We start from the raw sequence: 20,023 nt of genomic DNA, 5'->3' as shown, positions 1-20,023 counted from the left end.
ATTAAAGTCACACAATAACACAAACAAATAATCATTTGAGGAAGGGGTAGATCGGCAACTGCTGCGTTCAAGGTAAAATAATTACTTTATTTACCTCGCTTAATTTATCAGTGGAGTCCGGTGGCTCTGTAGGGAGCAATATAACACGTTCCTGGTCAAACAAGAAGGGATCTTCCTTGTTGACAAAGAGCTTTATCTCTTTAGAGATCCTTTCTATAATGTTATCAGACACTTAAATTAACAATCTGAGCCTGTCAGTTGCAAAAACAAACACTTTTACTGGAGGCACGTTGACAGGCGCATTTGCCCCAAAGGATTATTTTGCAGACAGTTTTACGGCTGAACCACTGGTTCTACTGAACCAAGTCCAAAAACTTTCTCTGCCAATCAGTAACTCCTTACATCCTCTCTTCATAGGAGGATACAGTTATACTTAGCGTCATGATAGCCAGTCATTTTGGTGCACAAGTTATGGAACTTGAACAAGAAGGATATACTGGGTGCATAAGATAAGGAAAATTATTTTTTGAGACTTGGGGTGCATATACAAAGTGAATAAGTTAAACTCAGAGCCCTCGCCCTCCTCTCTGAACCATCTTCTCCTGAGATGTGAGTTGATTGGGGTGGTAAGTCATTTGGCTTCCGTCCTCTTTGTCTTTGCCAGAGTTGATCCTACGGCTGCTATCTGCTGGATGTCAAAGGCCTAATTGTTCTTAAAGAAGGCAGTGCCAGCACTGATGCCAGCCGCTGCGCCAGTCTATTCTTCCAAACTGTATGATGCCTGAACACTCCAGGTGTCACCTCGAAGCTCTGCCAGGTTCTCAACAACCAACGCCTGCTCAGGGAGCTTTTGCATCCATGTGAAAAACCCAGATCTGTTCTCTATTGTGACAATGTTGAACCCTCATGATACAGTACCGTCAGTCTGCTGGCCGGCGGGATGGCTGATGCTGGCACAGGGGCCGCAGCATGCCACGCAGGGATTTCAGCCAGGCTTAGAGCTCCGCAGTAACAGGTTTTTGAGGTTTGAAGAAGCAAGGCTTGATGCCAAGATGACCTGACTGCCCTGAAGAAACAGACAGCCATAGCAGGGTGCATGTCAACAAGCACTGGGATCATTTCAGGTCCTGTGGTAAATGGCATGGACCATTCATCCAGCTCTGGTGTCCCCATTTCTCCTCAAAAACATGGAGGCGGAGACAAATTTTGTTTTCCACAAAAACAGAGCAAAGCCTGCTTTTTTTTTTTTTTGCTTTGATTGTGTTAGAAATCTGTCAGAGAACACTACAGGGCCGCTGTGGAGAGAGTCCAGCACTGACCCCGTGCTGCTTTCAGGAGCTGGGCAACCTGACCTTCAACATGTGGAACCATATGAACAGTCCTGTGATTGTGGATCCAAACTCTTCCAATCAACTCATTCTGTCTGAAGATCTGACCAGTGTCAGACATGGAAGGAGACAGCAGAGGTTTTAGTGCTGGGATTCTGTCCTGGGCTGAAGATTTTAAGAGACACTTGTGCCCCCCAAAATCAAAAATACAGATTTAAACTCTTAGCTACCATGCTATTCATCCATCTAGATTGTTTTTGTGTGAGATGCAGACTTTTTTGTGGAGATAATGGCCAAAGAGATGTTTGCCTTCTTTGGAATATAATGGAACTGGATGGCACTCGGCTTGTGGTGCCCAAAGTGCCAAAAAATATATTAGGAAAATTCTGCAGCAGTGTCTCTCTCCAGAAATCATGTCCAGGTTATTCAAGATAATCCACAGACCTTGAAACATTTTTCAAATGTATTTTTGGAGCTTTCAGCACCACTTGCGTTTAGTTGCATTATATTGGAGAGAAGGCAGACATCTCTACAGCTCTTTCATTCCATGGACCCTGTACCTGTTAAAGAGACAGCAGGGATCCCCTCCTTATTTATATTATATTGAATATTTTTGGGTCCTGTCTCATTTGGATTTACCCATAGCTGCTAAGTCTGCAGCAGTTGTAGCATGGTTAATGTTAGGTGTGTCAGCCACTGCACAGGGCACCCTTTGAATTTTTGCTAGTGGTTTTGGAGGTGGAGGGTGTGTCAGAGTCTCTTGTTTGTGAGGTTAAAAAATGATCCACTGTGGCTCACGACAGTGTCTATACACAAGAGATAATAACACAGCTAATTGGCCGATATGTGTCAATAATATGTAGCTAACTAGTTTGCTGTGATGTACGGTGGTTGATGCTAAAATCCATGACAAGCCCGACCTCGTGACAAACTGATGTTTGTGAATTTCACAAACATCTGCAGCAGCTGTCTGGCACACTTGAAAAGAGACAGGAGGAGGGACATGTAAGTAGGAATGGCAATGGGAAGGGCAACTACAAAGTTGTAACAGTACATTTCACAACAAAACATGCCACATGTAATAAAAATTGATTAAAAGGTAACTGCTGTTGACCATGTGCGCTGCCATATTGCTGTGACATCAGGCGTGTTTATGTCAGACTTGGGCTTCATGGATCTTGCCTGAGTTTCAGTTCCATTGCACTTTTCCATTTTCTGAGCAACAGTTCAGTGCAGCATCAGTAGGTCAGCCAGCTCACATGAACGCACAAGGATTCTTTCGTTTTAGGGTATTTTTTCGAATGGGTCGATTTATTTTTACTAATGTCTTGGATTCATTTTAATGTGTATTTTCAGCTATATTGGAAAACTACAACAAACAAACAATGATTTGGAGAAGTCACAGCTGGGTTGAGTGGCTGGGAACTTTGGTTGTTAGCAGAGTCTGTTTGTAGGCAAGGAGACGTGGGGTCTTCTGTATGGACTGTAGACTTCAGTAATGGTGGATACAGAGTGTACTCTACAACATGTAAATACACTAACGTCAGGAAACCTACCATGATGTACACACCCTCACACACTCACAGTGAGGAATGGTGTCCGCGCCCTCTGAAAATCCTGCTTGTGAAGGTCTCTGTGACAGTGAAAAGTTCAGCTTCAACACGATCATGATATATCATGAATATAATGAATAGCAGAGAGGGAATAACAGCTGCCCACAGTGGAAAACTGAAACTCAAATGTATACTAAATTGCCCTTTTTTGGGTAGTTTAAATTAGTTCTACCATCATCAATGTAAATAAGGCAAGGAAAATAACATTGTTTAATTTTCTGTATGACTTATTTGCTGATTATGAAATTATCTCTAGTATGGATGATATACTTGGATTGCTGTTGTTTTGATTTATTCGTGGTTGCAGCCTGTGGCTCTAGTTTAATGATATTATTGTTGCACATTAGAAATTCAATGCCTGATGCTCCCAGCAAAGAAATAAAAATATACACTTTCCACAGCAACTCAATAAATACTCTCTTTTCATTGACCTTGCTGAGTTTAATGTATTTTTTTCATCTTGCTCTCTAGGAGTTGCATTATTATTGATGAAGGTAGAAATAAAAAATAGGCAAACACCACACTGCCATAAAGTTAACAAAATAATTTATCAATGTGAAACTGAATATTATGTAGATAAAAGGGTCTGTATTAAATACAACATTAAGCCTGTGAATGTCCTTTTGTATATGAATAGCTAGGTCCTTGCCAAGTAGGCTTAGTTTAGCAATGTATACTTTATTTTCAAGAAAAGATTAACCAAAGGTTTAGTTTTTCAGCAGTATGCTCCACGTTCCACAGTAACTCAGTAAATATTTTTTAATTAACTTTATTGAGTTATTTATTTATTTATTATTATTATTTTTTTGCTCTCTCTCTCTCTCTCTCTCTCTCTCTCTCTCTCTCTCTCTCTCTCTCTCTCTCTCTCTCTCTCTCTAAGTGCTGCGTGATTATTTATCTCCCATTTACTGGTTATCATTTGAAATTTTCCTTTTTACGAGTTTAACGGGAGCACCTGAACGCGGCATTTGTAATGATAAGATTGATGAAGCCACTACTGTGAAGGTAGAAATATTGCATATGAGCGCTTCTGGTTATAGTTTTAAAAACAAAACTGAACAAAACTCACCATGCCAAAACCCGAATAATCACCGAAATAATAAGTCAACATTATAAGCAACAAAGTGTAGATGAATGGGTTTGTTTAAAATCCAAAGTCTGTGAATGCAAATTTAAAATAAGTCCATGCCGAGTTGTCTTAATTAAAATGTTATTTCCCATGGTCAATTTACACTTTTATTTTGAAGGATGAGTTAGTCAGGTTCCGGTCACGTTCTTCTACCTCCGGTTAACTTGACGTAGCGAAGGAGTCCAATGGAAGCCTTCGTCGCAACCCGGAGGAAACAATCGAGTGCGATTTAGCTTGAAAATAGGAACCGATTTCATTAGGTTGGATTATAAACTGTATGTTTTCTCAACAGTCTGGCTCTACGGTTCTCGCTGTCGTGTTTTGAACCTGCTAATCTGCCATTAAGGGCGTCTGTTCGGCCTTGTTTATACTGTGCAGGGCAGCTTGAATCAGGGAAGCAGCAGGCCCGGTCCTGTGCGAGTTTTAACGGCCGTTTCGGCTCTGGAGTGTGTTTTGTGCGGATTGGCCCTTTAGCTCACCAAGTAAGTGGAAATACGGATAACAGTCAATGTTCGTTTAACAGTAGAAAATGTCCTGTGTTGGAATATTTCGGTTGTGGCACAACATAATGTCAGTTTGTAGTTATTGTTAGCAGTTAGCTTTAAGCTAGCAGTTTGCTGGAGTGACGGCTCCTGTCGGCCGTGTCGAGATGGGAACCGTTGATTTGTGAAACTCTCGCGAGATTTGTGGGCGTTGTTTCTTTGTTGAGCATCTTGTACAAGTAAATAGTGCCTTAAAATGTGACAGTGCTGTGGTTAAAATCTGGGAATGTTTAGAGTCAGTGAAGACTTAAAAGAGGTTAAAGATGACTGGTTCGAGTTACGTTTATCACTCGCGAGATCTTTCGCAGATGTGGGGTTCCCTTCTTAGACAAGACTTCTCCTGTCTCCTCTGTTGAGCTTTTTTGCTAAGGCTAACGGCTAAAACTCGAGCTAACGTTAATAGCAACTTGGGGAAATATGTTTTATTTTTACGTAATACATGTTTCACCTCGTAATTACAGTGTTTTTCTCACATCTACCAATGGCATTTGGTATGTTTCTCTTAATTCTTCTGCTCGCATCCTGCCAGTGCTGATATGTAACTTAGCGCCATTAGCTCATTGGTAAGCTAATGCTAGCCCTGTTTTGTCAGACCAGCTGGCTGAAGCAGTGGAAGAAGAAGGATTCGGATGCTTTACTACAGTACAAGTACTACACCACACTGAAAACGCTCTGTTAAAAGTAAAAGTCCCGCATTGAAAATTACACTTAAATACAAACATGTAAGTATGATCAAGGAAATTAACTGAAAGTATTCAAAATACAAGTACTAAATGCAGAAAACTGCCCACTCTGACTCTTATACTAATATATGTATGATCTCATTCGAGGATTATGACTCTGCATTAAAATAAAATCAGGATTTTTCTGTTGCAGTTTAAGGTGGTGCTCATTTTGAAACAGTTGTATAGAACTAGACTCCAACTAATGATTATTTATTGTGAATTAATCTACTGATTGTTATCTCCATCATCATTATTATTGTCTCAATTAATCAGTTGTTTTGCATGCAAATATTCTGAAAACGAATCGAAACGCTCGAATAATTTTTGCATTATAATTTTAATTGTCATTGAAAAACAGCATATATAAACATACATACATAAATGATGTGGCCTTTGCTGTCATCTGTACCAAATATTTTTTTTTATTACATCTGGAGAGCGAGGTTTGTAGTCCAAGGCATGTATGCAGCACTCAGAGTTCCTTATGATGCTAGAGTCACATGTGCGAATTTGCGTCTTTGCATTGAGTTGGTGAACTCTGATTGGCAAAGTCGCAGCCTCAACCAATAGTGTGTGGTGTTTGTCTCTGCAGGCGATGGTCACTCCCCTGCATTTGTGCATGTATAACTGCGGCCTGATTTTCTTTGGTCATACGTTTAGTCTAAAAAATAAAAAATGCAGCTCCTGTGATTTGGATATTGCACTTGGCCATATTACGATTTTGCTAACACTTTGATTAATTGTGTAAATACATTAAGGTTGTTAAAATTCAAAGGGAAAGTGGCAGATCTTTACATCTGTGAAGGCAGAACCATGAAATGTGCTTACATTAAAAATGACTTAAGCATCTATCAAAATTGTTACTAGTGAATTTTCAGTCATTGGCTGATTGTTTCAGCTCTACTTGCATAAAGTGTTATTTTAATATATAACTCAACACCACATTTTATAAGCTTTTGATATGCTTTATGTGTATGTATGTGTAACAGTTTAGTATAATACATGAATAAATGTACTTAGTTACATATCACCACTGTTGATAGTATAATTGAAATTACATTTTAATGGTGATAAACAGATTTACTGATTTTATTTTTTGCTTGTGAACAAGAATATTAAGAGGCCGAACTCTTGGGGACAGATATTTATAAAACCAGTTAACTGATCAGTGAGTGACACTGGATACTGAAGTTCAGTTTGCAAACTCGTATAAAAACTAGTTATTGAGTGTACTATGGAAAAAGGTTAAGTGTGTAATCACATCCATGATGTCCATGAAAAATGTTCTGACAAACTCTTAAATGATTTTTGCCCCCGTGTCCTCTTAGAGAATATGACCCAGATGCAACAATGACATCCAGATTCGGTAAAACCTACAGCCGCAAGGGAGGAGAGGGCACGTCCAAGTTCGACGAGGTTCTGTCCACCAAGAGAGGCACCCTTAGTACCAAATGGGGTGACACCACCTATAAGGCCAAGGTGGGCTCCAAGCGCGCCGGCGCTCCCAAGAATGATTCTGTCCTAGAGGTTTATAAGCGGCCTCGTGCGTCCGGAGACAGCTCTGAGGATCCGTTTGGATTCGACAGCGACGAGGAATCTAAGCCAGTGTCATCTCGCAGCAGCAACAAGTCATCCCCCGCCAAGCCGGCCTCTGCGGAGCCTCCCCAGGCGGAAAGGCCGGGCTTTTCTTTGGACGCAGGGAGCAGGTCCACCCTCCAGGGAGGATCCCACGCTTCGGCGTCAGCCAGAGGTGCATCATGGCTGGCCAATGACAGGAACCAGCCCAGAGTGCTGGAGGATACAGCTCGGTTCTTCAACAGCAGCAGTGCAAGTACAGGTAATACACACAATTTGAAACCTGGGCTGGGCCTGTGTACATTCATTATTGATAATTCATTGTTTAATGCAATTGCGTAATTGTTAAATCTATAAAATGTCAAATTAATGGTAGATGCCCCTAAGAGGTTGTGGGACTTAAAAGTGCTATCTTTAGCAGTTTAATCTTAACCAAAATTTACTAAATATACTCAGATAAAAATACTAAACAAAGACATTACAACAACTAATTGCTGTTTAAAGGACTTAACAACCCCAGATATCATTTTGGAAATAATAACTTTATTTATTCATGATGCAAGACTGAAACATGAAATACAGAGCGAGCACACAGGATGGTCACAGTAGTTAATAGTTTGTTTTTCAGTGTTCAAAATACTGATACCAGTAGTACCAATAATACTTCATTTGATAAGTCTTTTTTTCTGCTTCATTCAGCGCACATCATGTGAGTGGAAGCATTCCTGAAATACTCCTTCTGACTGTTATGCATTTATTTTTGTAAACACCACAGGCGTGTAGTATAGCCATTCTTTTGAATGTTTTGGCACACCGAAATGCCACCTCCGTCAAATGTGGATTGACTTCAGCACACCACAGGCTGTGTGGGCTGTAGCTGCTGAGGTAGCGAGCCAATCAGAGGTCCCATTCAATCAAAGAAGGCTTGTGCTGATTGACTACAAGAAAAAAAAATACAAATAGTATTTATCTGGGTACCCAAAGGATCAGATGCAGATATTGTTTGATGAGATAAGTTTTAATACTACTTGATACTTGGCTATTTTGCTCAACACTTAAAGATATCAAGCACTGACACCAAGCCCTAAATGATGATAGTAAAATGTCTTATTGAAGCTGTTGACAAAACAGAAGCCAGCTCTGAATGGCTTCAATCAGTTCTAAAAAGTTCACCCTTTCTGAACTTTTGTATCTGTCAACACACTCGCCCTGACCAAACACATCTGGTCAGGGCGAGTGCTCCATGGGTGCTGATTTTCATTCACAAAGGACTGAAAATAAAACTCAGATGGACAGATACGACGGGTTGGTCTGGTGGCATCCTGAGGCTCAACCACACACTTAACTTTTGGCACAGATCAAAAATCCGATGTGGGGGAAAAATTGTTAGTCTTGTGATGGAATCAGACGGCTCACAGATGCTAACTCACTAAATCCTTGGTCTTCAGATGGCAAACTCGGTGACCTGTATAAAATTAAATGCTCCTGTGGACTCAGTGTGAGTCCCTGAGAAACTACAGGTCACAACAATTTTCACGGAGCTTTATTAGAGCAGGTGTCGTAACACACTGCACAAATCTGAAGACTATTGTTGTGTGTTGTGCAGCTTTTGTAATATTATTAAAGTTTCAACAACAATCACTAAGTTTTAGTGTTTTAGTTTTGACCAAACCGCATCGGAGAATTCACTTTTATTCTTTTCCTCTCCCAGCAAGTTGTTGTCAGTGTCGTCACTTTCAGCTCAACTTGCCCTCAGCTTTCCGTGACCGCTGCTGGCCACCTGCCAGAGAGGCAAGCCACTCCAACTGACTCTAAACAGCAAGCTGTGCCTCAGTGAGCACTTCGGCTCAGAGTGACGTCCCCACAGTGTTGGGACACTGAGCCATATTGAAGAGAAGCCAGTGCGACACTGAAGTTCAGCTGAAACAGTGCCTTCGACAGCCGTGTTATCTGCTTACTAAGGCTGGCGATGTTGACTCAGTAAATACGAGAAAATCCTTGACCAAATAACTGTTTGATAAAGTGTGTCAATATTGAAGAGCTGACGAGTGCTACTTTCAGATTGATGTTTACGTTCAAGAATATATTGAGACAGTTTGTTTTGAACAGAATATAAGACCAGAAATCTGCACCACTTGACTGTAAATATCAGAAAAAAAACAATTTCAGCTACTATGCTGCTTCCTGCTACACTCTCACACACACACACACACACACACACACACACACACACACACACCTATTTATTACAAAAGAATTAAGAGTAATACTTTTATTGAAAATTTATTGAAATTTATTTAGTCATTATACAATGTGTCCGGAATGATCAATTTGTCTTTTGCTGTGACTGAATGTGTTTCTGAATCTAAATTTTGCAGACAAAGTTTTGAAGTTAATTTGGCATACCATGCCCTATGATAATAGGTAATGGGTTGCTCCTTCTACACCAGCTATCAAGGCAATCTAATTTTCCTCTGATACAGTGTTGTGATTTAGAGTGAAACATTGAGTAATACAAAATAAACATAAGCCAGCAGGTATATTTAATAATGGGGCGAAGTGTGTCAGTGGAACCACACTGGGTGAAAACGTCTCGCTTTTCCTCGATTTCAGTGACATTTTTCAGGTGGCCAGCGGCTCTTACATTGTGCTGCTGGTTTAAAAGCGTTTTATTCTTGTTGTGTTCAGGGTTTGATATTAATCATGGCACATGACCACAAAAAAGGTTACTCTGTGGCCACCAAATATTCCATCTAGATGCCCCCCTGTAGCCTTGAAGTTTTATCCCCATTGTGTTGGTCAGCACCATGTTACAGTGTTACAGTTCTGCAGACATCCCTATCTGAGACAAAGACCCTTAAAGACCTGGCAACAAGATTATCGTCCTTTGCAGTGTTTCACTGTGGACATCATCATATGCCAGTTTGGTGGACATGGTTCAACCCTAACGGCAAAGAAAATTTTGGGATAAATGAAAGCAGGCGTTTAAGAGGCTAGAATATTACACATCTAAGGACTTGATGTACTGTGATGTTTGCTGCCATTTTCCTCAACTAGCTGAGAAATCTAGCTTGTTTTTCGTGGGAAACGATGCCTTCAAGAAACACGACCTCACAATTCATGGGAAAAGTGGACAACACAAGTGTCACAGTTAAGGGAGCCTGTCTTAAGTTGTGTTAAATTGCCTTTTCTGTAGTGCGGTTTAGATTTGGGCTACCAAAAATTTATACCACCTAATTTAGGGGCTTGGTAGCCAGGGTGCCAGTGCTTAAAAATATTAGTGTCTGTCCTTTGGGTCTGAAGAGAGACTGTCCACTTTAAACAGTTACTGACTGGCACCGTTGGGCAAGAAACTGTTTCATCTGTCATTAAATAGTCTATCACTGTATTTAGATGAGTGTTGCTGTGATGCAGACCATATTTTTTAATGTTGAGAAATGCAACTGTCAGAAAATAAAAGAATATATGACTTGTAGGGACTGGCATTGTTACGGTTAAATGTGAATCATGCAGGGGATGCCTCATGGTGAAAACAGTTTTATTGAAGTGTGTTTAAAAAATGTAATTTAAGTTCAATCTGGGGGCACATGACATTTTTAATCCAGTTTATCAGAGTCGACATCAGACACTACACCCAGTCAGGTCAGGACTGTGCTGTGTGATCACTCAAACAGCATGTGGCAGTTTAAAGGACAGGACGTGGAGCTCAGGTCATTTTTTTTAGTGGCTGTTTGACATTATTATTTAAATGATTAATCATGAAGGAAGCATTGACTGCCTGATTATGAAAACCCCCTGTGTTCACCGTTGTACTTTTACTGCACGCTCACACACCTCAGACAGACTTAGACACACATGAGCTGGGACACACCCTGACATCAAGTCTCATCTTGTTTCCAGCCAGGCACACAGACTGTCATCTTTTTGTCACCCCTCCAGACTCTCTTATTTATTTAAAGTTCAGGGTTCACGTTAAAATTGGGTTTGTTTATTGAATTATTTGAATATGCTAATGATGGATTTTCTAACAGCTTTGAATCACCATTTTATCATAATTTTGCCACTGTCATACAGACCAGCTCCTACTCTGCCATCTGAACAATCTGAAGAAGAACTGAGAGTCTCTTAATCATGGCACATTTTGCAATAGTGTCAACATAGCACATTATTTGGAAAAAAAACAACCCAGGCTGTTTGGTTTATCCAAATCAAAATGAGATCTTATCTGAATTTCTGCAATGAGGACGTAATGTCTACATGTATAGATACAAACAGGATTAATGGGATACTTAGATACTCCAAAAGCCCATTTGTAACCTCTTTTGCGTAGAGGTTTATAGTTGTTGGGGGTTTACAGAAAAATTTGTTATCCTTTGGTCCTCAGGGATCTTCCTTGTTGTCTGTGGATGTTTTGAAGTATAATTAAGATTTGACCAATTCTCAAAGGATGGTTGCAGTATGGATGCTCAGTCCATGGCTGCATCATCACAAATCACCACCACAGCCAGTGAGTCCTGTCACCATCCTCTCTGAATATGGGAGGTGGCTGCTAGGCTGAAGTGCAGTAGAATGATTGATCAGGCTTTGCCAGCTGAAGGTGTTTTCAGACCAAATGGTTCTAAGGACTCCCTGGAGGCCCTTCTCCACCAAATAAGCTCTGGTTCTTGAACTAGTTCCGTTTAAGATTCTTGGAACCTTGGTGCTCTCTAGCGAGCCAGCCCGCCTTTCCACCAGTTGAGCTGAACCTTCAGGGATGTGTCATCAACAGTGGCACTGCAGAATGTGGTGAATGCTCTGTGGAATATGACACATCATCTTCAGTGCTCAACGAAAACCTGCTATATTTTGGTTCTACCTGGAAATGACCTCTGAGCCCACTTTGGTTCTCAAGGAAAATCTGCTATTTTTTTTGGTTCCATGGGCTTTTCTTTTTGTATTTGCATTGCCAGTAGGAATGCTGAAGTAATGAAAACTTAGCAAAAGGGTGGTTGGAGCAACAACACTTTTGGATTGGGCCATTTTCATATACGCAGTTATAAGTGGTTGTTTGCAGGACAAACTTTTTTACACAGACTTTGAAAATTGGCATTAGCTGGTGCTGCATGATGTTGCATTGGCTCATGTGTTCAACCAATCAGCATACGCCTCTGTCACTCATGGTTCCTCTTGTACAGGGAGAGTGTCTACTCTGATGTAGGAGCTAAAAATGTCTCTCAAAACAGCCTTCTTGCAGTGCAGACAGTCTGAAGCTAACTTTGTAAAAAATCAGGTGGCCCCAAAACCCGAGACAAGGTAACAAAACTTTGACTAGAGAACGATGGACGTTGAGAGCTTTAGGTTTGTCCAGGCTAACCAAACGGACTTAAAGATTTCATATTGCCCTTCCCAGCTAATTGCTGTTCTTGAGTAATTAAGTGTGACTTTACTTATAAAAAGCAGTTGGTACAAAGGGGGAAATGTCCTCTTCATGAAGTAATAACATGGTCTACTTTATAGTTTTTCTACTCTACACTCCGATGCTGCAGCTCTCCAAAAAAACCACAGCTCTTTTACAGAGCAGATACAGATATTCTTTGATGTTACACTGTGAAGCAATTTCCTGTCTTTACTCAGTGTAACAAGTCCATTATTTGCACCCGTTTGTTATCTGTGAAGGCAGATATGGCCACGGGGTGCTAATAACCAGTGTGTGTATTGTTCTGGCAAGTGGGTCCAGAGTCTTTTGATTTTCTTGAAGAAAAACACCAACTGGCAAAGGAACGTTTGATGTGAAGCTCGGTAGCATTTCCAGCTGTGTTTGTGTGACCTGTTTTCAGTGTGTAAAGGTGCTTTTTGAAATGGTGCAATCATTATTTGCACCGTCACTCTGCTGTGCAGCCTGTGAAGTTAACCAGAAGCCAAGTTGTGGGCACAGTGTTGTTTCAACGGTGAACCAGATAAAGCTGTAGTTTGCACTATGGAGTAGGAATGAAATTGGCTGGTTTAAGAAATATGAAAGCAAAACAAAACTTTGTAGACAAATGTTTGCTGCGCTGAGGGTAAAGTCTCAGCAAACAGACTTAATCACACAATATATTAGACAATATATTTAGAAAGTAAAATACAGACAAATTGATAATGAAAATAATGATATGTTTATACTTGGTATTATGTTAACTTACTAACAACATACAAACACTTGATAAGATCAGTTTAAAGTCGACAGTACTGATTCTGTTTTCATTTTCCACAGGAAAGTCCCAGAGTTCCTTGTTGTCAGAGAACCAGCACAGCTACTCGTGGTACCAAAACGCTTCAGAGAGCGATAAGAAGCCCCTGGCGCAGACCACCACCCTGAAGACGGGGTCAAAGGCAGAGTCCACCTATGACTCCTGGGATGCCATCATGGGTCTCCGTCCACCCTCGCCAAGTCAGGAGCCTCGCAACCCCGCCACCACACTCTCCTGGGTTTCAGCAGGCAGCACTGTGGGCAGCTGTGACACTGGGCAGACCCGGCGCGAGAAGCCCCCCTCACCTCCACGGCTCCAGAGCCTCAGCGAGAGTGAGGACCTAGGGGGAGACTCGGACTTTCTTGTGGAGACATCAGACTACTCCCAGACGTCGTCCTCTTCATCACTTGTAAGAAACTCTAACTGTCGGACGTACAGGAGGCCTAACAAACAGGGCTCTAGCAAGGCCTCGGACTCCAGCGGGTTTGCCAGCACCGCGTTTGGTGCAGATCTTCCCAAATCCACATCTGATACCAGTAATAAGACAACAGGTAGTGGAGGGGGACGGGGCAGGACGCGGGACTACACAGTGCTGCACCCCTCTTCCATGTCGATGTGTAACGTCACCATCCAGGGCAGAGGAGTGGAGGAGTTTAGTACCGATGCAGCACCCTCTAGTGGTAGCAGTAGTACTGGGTCTGGCAGTACGACAGAGCTGGGAGAGGCAGGATGGCAGCGGAAGAAGACGGAACAACAAAACACAAGGTAAAACAACATAAGTTGGTAGGACCGGATGTTTTCTGCAATTCTTTGTTGCCATGTCCATCAGAGACCCTGTTTACACCTGACATTAACATGCCTCTTAGGTGATTTGATGACAGGTGGACACCTCTAAGCATGTAAATCACACCTGGCATGTCCCTATGCGTCTCAAGTGATCGATACTTCCCCGCTTTATATGCACATAGGTCTACTACGCTGATTCCAGAAAAGTTAGGACACTGTGTCAAACATTACATTACACTGACCTATATTCAGTTGAATACAGAAATAAAAACAATTTATTTGATGTTAAAACTGAAGAGCTTTATTGTTTTCTCTAAATATACACTAAGTATGAGGCTTATGCCTGCAACAGTTTCCAAAAAAGTATCATTAAAAGACTTGGAGAATCCTGAGAAATCAAGTTTAAAAACCAACATTGAATGTCTGTGACCTTTGACTCCTCAGCCAGCACTGCATTTAAAACAAACATGACTGTATAAAAGATACTACATGGGCTCAGCAACGCTGATGTCAGTAAACAAAGTTTCTCGCTGCATCTTTAAATGCAATACAATCCATTTTACCTGTTGTTGTGGCAAATTTTTGTTGTTTTCGCAACAGTCCACAGAGGACTTCAATTGGGTGGGCAGTTTTTAAATGTGGCTCAGGACAAGTTCACAATACACATTGCCCCAAGAATGTAGCCAGAAGTGGCCCAGACCACCACCGATTGTGGTTTAAGCAACCAGATCTCAATGTGTCCTCAATACATCTCAGGTGAATTGACACCTGTATTTAGAGCTGTCCAATTGTGATTGCATCACTGAAGATGCATGTTAATGGCAGGTGTGAACAGGGTCAGGGCAGCATAACTCAAAACAAAACATCAACTAAAAGTCTGCTTGTAAGATATACTCAGTAACAATTCTGGAACTCTTCTGAAGCTTGTGATATATGATCGAAAGCACAAATACATCTACTAAATGGTCATGGCAGTGAGATGTTTTCCAAAAGCTGGAGGTTGAAAAAGCGTATTTATTTCTTTTCTCCCACTTCTGTTCCAGATCAGCGTTTCCAAGTTGTAATTTGTAAATTTGTTTAAAAATCTGAGTAAAATGTCCATAATATTTCCATTTGATGGAATAATTCAGACATAAAAACATGAGGTCTGGGGTATAAATATTTCCCTCAAACATTGTATAGCTTCAATAAAGACCTGGAACAAACAGGTCTGATAGTTTCAGAGTTGATTGTAGATTGTAGATTAAACCAGATTTCATCCATCAGTCAAGTGATGGAACTTGACTCTTCCAAGAGGGCAGAAGACATTCAAGGTTCCTTGCTGTCTGATTTCAGAACTTCTCTTGAAATTTTTATTGGAAAACTTGATGAAAAGTGGAAAATGTGTAAATCAAATAACTTGAGCAGGTTTTGTATAAAGGTATGTGTCTGCTTACAGAGATGGAGACAATTTACCATTCTGTGAAAAGTATCTTTGGAGCTATCTTATCTCTCAGCGTGAGGTTCCAGGGTAAAATACTGTAGTGTTGAATTTTGGTTTAATTTTCATTAATGACCGTAAATGCACAGTCATTTTATTTTGGTGAAACTGCCAAAGTCCCACATCAAAGTGAGACCATCCCTTTCAGCCACAAGGTTGTCTTCTGAATTTTTGAAATGCTGCAAGAAACACAGTTTTTAATTAAGTTGGGTTTAATTACCTGGTTCAAAATCAACAGATTACTTTCCTCAAAAGGAGAAAGTCTTGTGGAAGTATTAATTAAAATTTGGCAGGTTGTTCTTTCATGAACAGATTTTACTGAAGCCTGAGGTTGCTAAGAAATGCACTCTATGGGTGTAAAGACTGCAGCATGCCACTTGAGAGAATTATTTTAAAAATTGATTCTCATTAAGTTTTGATTTCATTATCAAGGTTTGTCTTTTCATTGACTGCTGGATGTAAACTGTGTTTCTCTTGATGTTTACCTGTCCTCACCTCAGGTTCAGGCAGACCCAGACCAAGTCAAAGAAGGACAGTAAGCTGGACTTATTTGGTTTTGAAGATGCAGATGCCCATCAGGATGACAACAGCGCAGACAACGCAGATGGTGGCTCCAGTTACAAGATCAAGTATTTCGGCTTCGACGACATGAGCGACAGCGACGGTGCAGATGACGATGACAGCATCTCTAAAGAGAGGAGGAGGGCCAAGAAGGCTGCTGTCACCAAGGGAACCCCGGCAGTTACTGTGGAGGAAATACTGAATGACGAGCCACCGGATCCCTTCGAGAGGCTGGAAGTTCAAGAAAGACCGGCAGTCAAGGAGAACAAGAAGAATGCAGAGAGACAGGAAAGCAGAATACGAGCAGGTTAAATCACTCTCTCACTTTCTTTTCTTTGTTAAAAAAAATTGTTTAAAGCTTATTTTTGGGGCATTTTGCCTTTAGGAAATGTGAAAAGAGATGACTTGCAGTAAATGACGCTGGCTGGAATTGAACCGGCAACAGGTGCGCCCATGCAGCCATGTGACATAATTTTTAACCATTCAGCTACCAAGGCGTTCCTCTCGTGTTCTCTCTCTTTAAACTTAATGAGCAATTTTATGTTATGCTGAGAGAAACAAAGTTTTAATTGAGTTGGGTTTAATTTCCTGGTTTGAAATCAACAGATTACTTACATCAAAAGGAGAAAGTCTTCAGAAAATGTTAATTAAAATTTGGCAGGTTGTTCTTTGATGTCAGCTACTATTGAGCAGATTTTACTGAAGCTTGAAGTTGGAAGCTAAGAAATGCACTTGACAGGTGCAAAGACTGCAGGACGCTGCCTGAGTGCAACATTTAAAAAAATGGATTCTTAATAAGTTTTTCATTATCGGGGTTTGTCTTTTCAGTGACTGCTGGATGTAAACTGTGTTTCTCTTGACGTTTACCTGTCCTTGCCTCGATTCAGGCAGACCCAGAAAATCGTTTTACATCGCTAGGTAGTGAAATTTCGTGAAAGTTTTATGTGTAACAGGGCTACGAGTATAACCAGGCTGAAGAAAATGTCAATTCTATGATTTCAGCTTCTCAAATGTGAATATTTGCTAGTTTATTTACTCATTTATGTCAGTAAACTGAATAGATTTGAGTTGTGAAGAAAACAACATTTGAGGTGGTCACTTTGGGAAACAGTAATTAGCATTTTTTTTTTTTTTTTTACCATTTTCTGAATTTTTGTGGACCACAAAGCCAATCAGTTATTTAAGAAAATGATTAACAGAGTAATTCAAAATTATCATTAGTTGAAGCCCTATTGCATAAACTCTGTACAGACATTGTGTTCCTCCAGTTTCTTGTGACTGCGAACGCACTGGGCTTTGGATTATCATTTGCACATGTATAGAATGCATCCTCCAAGTGGACTATAGAAAGAAGTGTAAGCATCTGTTTGAGATACATAGTAGTTCTGGCCTTGAAGGTCATTTGCTCTTTTTAATGCTGATATGGAAACACAAACAGAGCGCCCACATCATCACTAACATGCCATACTGTTTTTACCATCATACCAGCATACACAATGAACCCATCCTTCCTCACACACACACACACACACACACACACACACACACAGAGGAAGATGCCCCAGCGATACTAACAAACTGTGTCTCCTCCTTCGTTTCATCTGAGCTCATTCTGAGCAGCCAGTCCTCTGAAGGAGCCGGTCATCTGAACAAGGCCACAGGAGATAAAGTGAAAACCCTGACAAATAGCAGCATAACTGTTGTTTCAAATAATTTCCATGATCTGAAGTATCTGAAGCATGAAGAGCCTGCATTCCAATCTAATCAACTTTTTAATCTTTTAATCAACAGAATTTTGAATGAACAACACAGGATAAGGTCGTCTAAAAATAGTGCCCACACAGAACAGTATTCCTAATTTTGTGATAGACCGTAACATTTTTGTTGATGGTCACTGTATGTTTTGTCTGCAGATGTCCTGGACTTCTCAGAGGAAGGCCTCAGAGTGGTGGCCAGTGGCCCCAGGAGGCTGCCTCAGGGCAAACCGGCTGAGAAGAACCCAGACTCCTTCCGGAGGATCTTCAGCGCACACAAGAAGGTTAGACACAGCACCATGTTCACCCACATCAGCCAGGTCACATGAAGGTTCACACTACATGGATGACTGTTAAGTGTTGCCTGATATTTCATGTTGCACCCTCTGAGTCTGAGAGTGTTTTAAAAGCATGTTGAGATGTAACTTGTTAGAATCCCTGGATCTCTTGTGAATCTGTGGGACAGAAGGGAAAAAAATGTCAAATAATATTTACCCAAACTCATTCAAGGATAAGGCTTAATATATTTTAGATTTTTCTTATTGTCTTTAAATCCCTTGAAGAGAGGGAAACCAACAGTGCATTGATCCTGTCAAGTATTGTGTGTGTATGTGTGTGTGTCCATTGTTGTTCAAAAACTGAAGACTGTTGGACTCATCACTGTGAACACACACACACACACACACACACACACACACACACACACACACACACACACACACACACACACACACACACACACACACACTGTAGTCTATTTTGACTCAATCCCACACACGCCATCCTGTTGCCATAAGAGCACCAAAAGTGGATTAAACCGCTAGTGGAAATAGTCCCCAAGAAAAGCACTATTTCCGACTGTTTGAGAAATCAGAGAGTAGTATACCAAAAATTGTTGGATTTGGTCTTCTTCATGGGTTTTGTCAACAATATGAGAAATATAAAATAACATGAGATAGATCATTTAAAAGACAACAGAAAACAGAAACCTTACTGGAGAACATTTGCCAGGTTGAAACACACTAAAATGAAATTGATATTAAAACAGTTGAAATGTGCACATCTCAAGAATTCGGTTGGACTAAATAATTGGAATAGATAGAAGTACAGTCAGTTTACAAACAAACACCATTTATTTTATTCAGTGGCTGGAATTTAACCACTAAATCTGATAAAAACTTGGAACTTGAGCGCTGGCATCTGACTGAAGCATAATGAGTCATAAAATCAGTAGGGCTGACCTAAATGCTTCAAAGCTTCTTTTGTTGCCGTGGAAATTAGGGTCCAAATCAATATTTCAATGCGTCATTTTTTGTTGTTTTTTCTTCAAGAGAGGAAGGAAATTTTGAGTCTTTTGCACGATTAAAAATGAAATAGACTGACAAAATGTGACAAATGGAGCTCATCTGCTGTTGTTACAACCTAATCACGTAAAAACAGATACATGCACACAGAAAAGCATCTTCACAAGAGGGAGAACATTTCTGGTCCTTGTGCACAACATAAGTTCGAGGATAGTGTGCCTCTTTCCAAAAGTGGTACGCAGGACAGCCTTGACAATCTGCTACATTACAGTTTTGACAAAATAAATAGGAAAAATCTTTTAATATGGCAGCACATCTGGGTCACGTTAGAACCCCGATTCCAAAAATGTTGAGATGCTGTGTAAAACAAAACAGAATATTATAATTTGCTAAGCATTTTTGACATATTGAAAACAGTACAGACACACACGTACAACCACATACAGTATATTTAATGTTTTTAAATGTAGTGTATATTGCAATCAGTGAACGTGAGCGATGTTTACTCCTGAGTGCGATAACTGTGCTCACATCATTAGCTGATAAAAACAGAAGTATGATTGCAGTAGAGCGAGAGGGAGCATGCAAATATGGACAGAGACGTTATATAAAAACTTTGGTTGATCATGTAGCATGAAGCGTATAGACTACTCTGCAGACTTCGTTCACAAGCACAGATGGGGTGAAGTTCACCACCTGATTATTGTAAAACCGTCGCTCGTAAACAGTTAGTTTGCAAATGATTGCATTCAGTTTTTAGAAATGGGGTTGTATGTATGTGAATCACTTCTGCGAAATGTTTTTATCCCCAAGTGTAAAACCTTCCCTCGTTGCATTTCAAAAGGAGATCTTCATGTACCTGTGGGGACCCAACTGTCCACCTACACCCAGTATGACTCAGCACTGAGTGTGTGTGTGTGTGTGTGTGTGTGTGTGTGTGGGCAGAGCAGAGGAGTCTGCTCTGGTTTATTCATGGCTCGATGAGGGGAGGGATTGAGTCGTCTTTGAACATCTCTG

At 40.7% G+C, this 20,023-nt stretch overlaps 1 protein-coding gene across 1 annotated transcript in view; it reads left to right on the top strand.

Moving 5' to 3' along the window:
• The first annotated feature begins 4,238 nt into the window (after nucleotides 1-4,238).
• waplb (WAPL cohesin release factor b) overlaps nucleotides 4,239-20,023 on the top strand; it is a 38,138-nt gene continuing 22,353 nt past the window's right edge. The window contains exons 1-5 of the mRNA XM_084740323.1: nucleotides 4,239-4,552; nucleotides 6,666-7,174; nucleotides 13,145-13,886; nucleotides 15,888-16,255; nucleotides 17,862-17,986. Of these exons, the coding sequence (XP_084596449.1) occupies nucleotides 6,688-7,174; nucleotides 13,145-13,886; nucleotides 15,888-16,255; nucleotides 17,862-17,986 (1,722 nt within the window). The 5' untranslated portion in view covers nucleotides 4,239-4,552; nucleotides 6,666-6,687. The remainder of the gene's footprint in view (nucleotides 4,553-6,665; nucleotides 7,175-13,144; nucleotides 13,887-15,887; nucleotides 16,256-17,861; nucleotides 17,987-20,023) is intronic.

This window comes from Lutjanus erythropterus, chromosome 17, assembly GCF_056507025.1.
Source record: "Lutjanus erythropterus isolate fLutEry1 chromosome 17, fLutEry1.hap2, whole genome shotgun sequence".
Classification (NCBI taxonomy): Eukaryota; Metazoa; Chordata; class Actinopteri; order Lutjaniformes; family Lutjanidae; genus Lutjanus; species Lutjanus erythropterus.
This window is presented reverse-complemented; position numbering and strand designations above follow the sequence as displayed.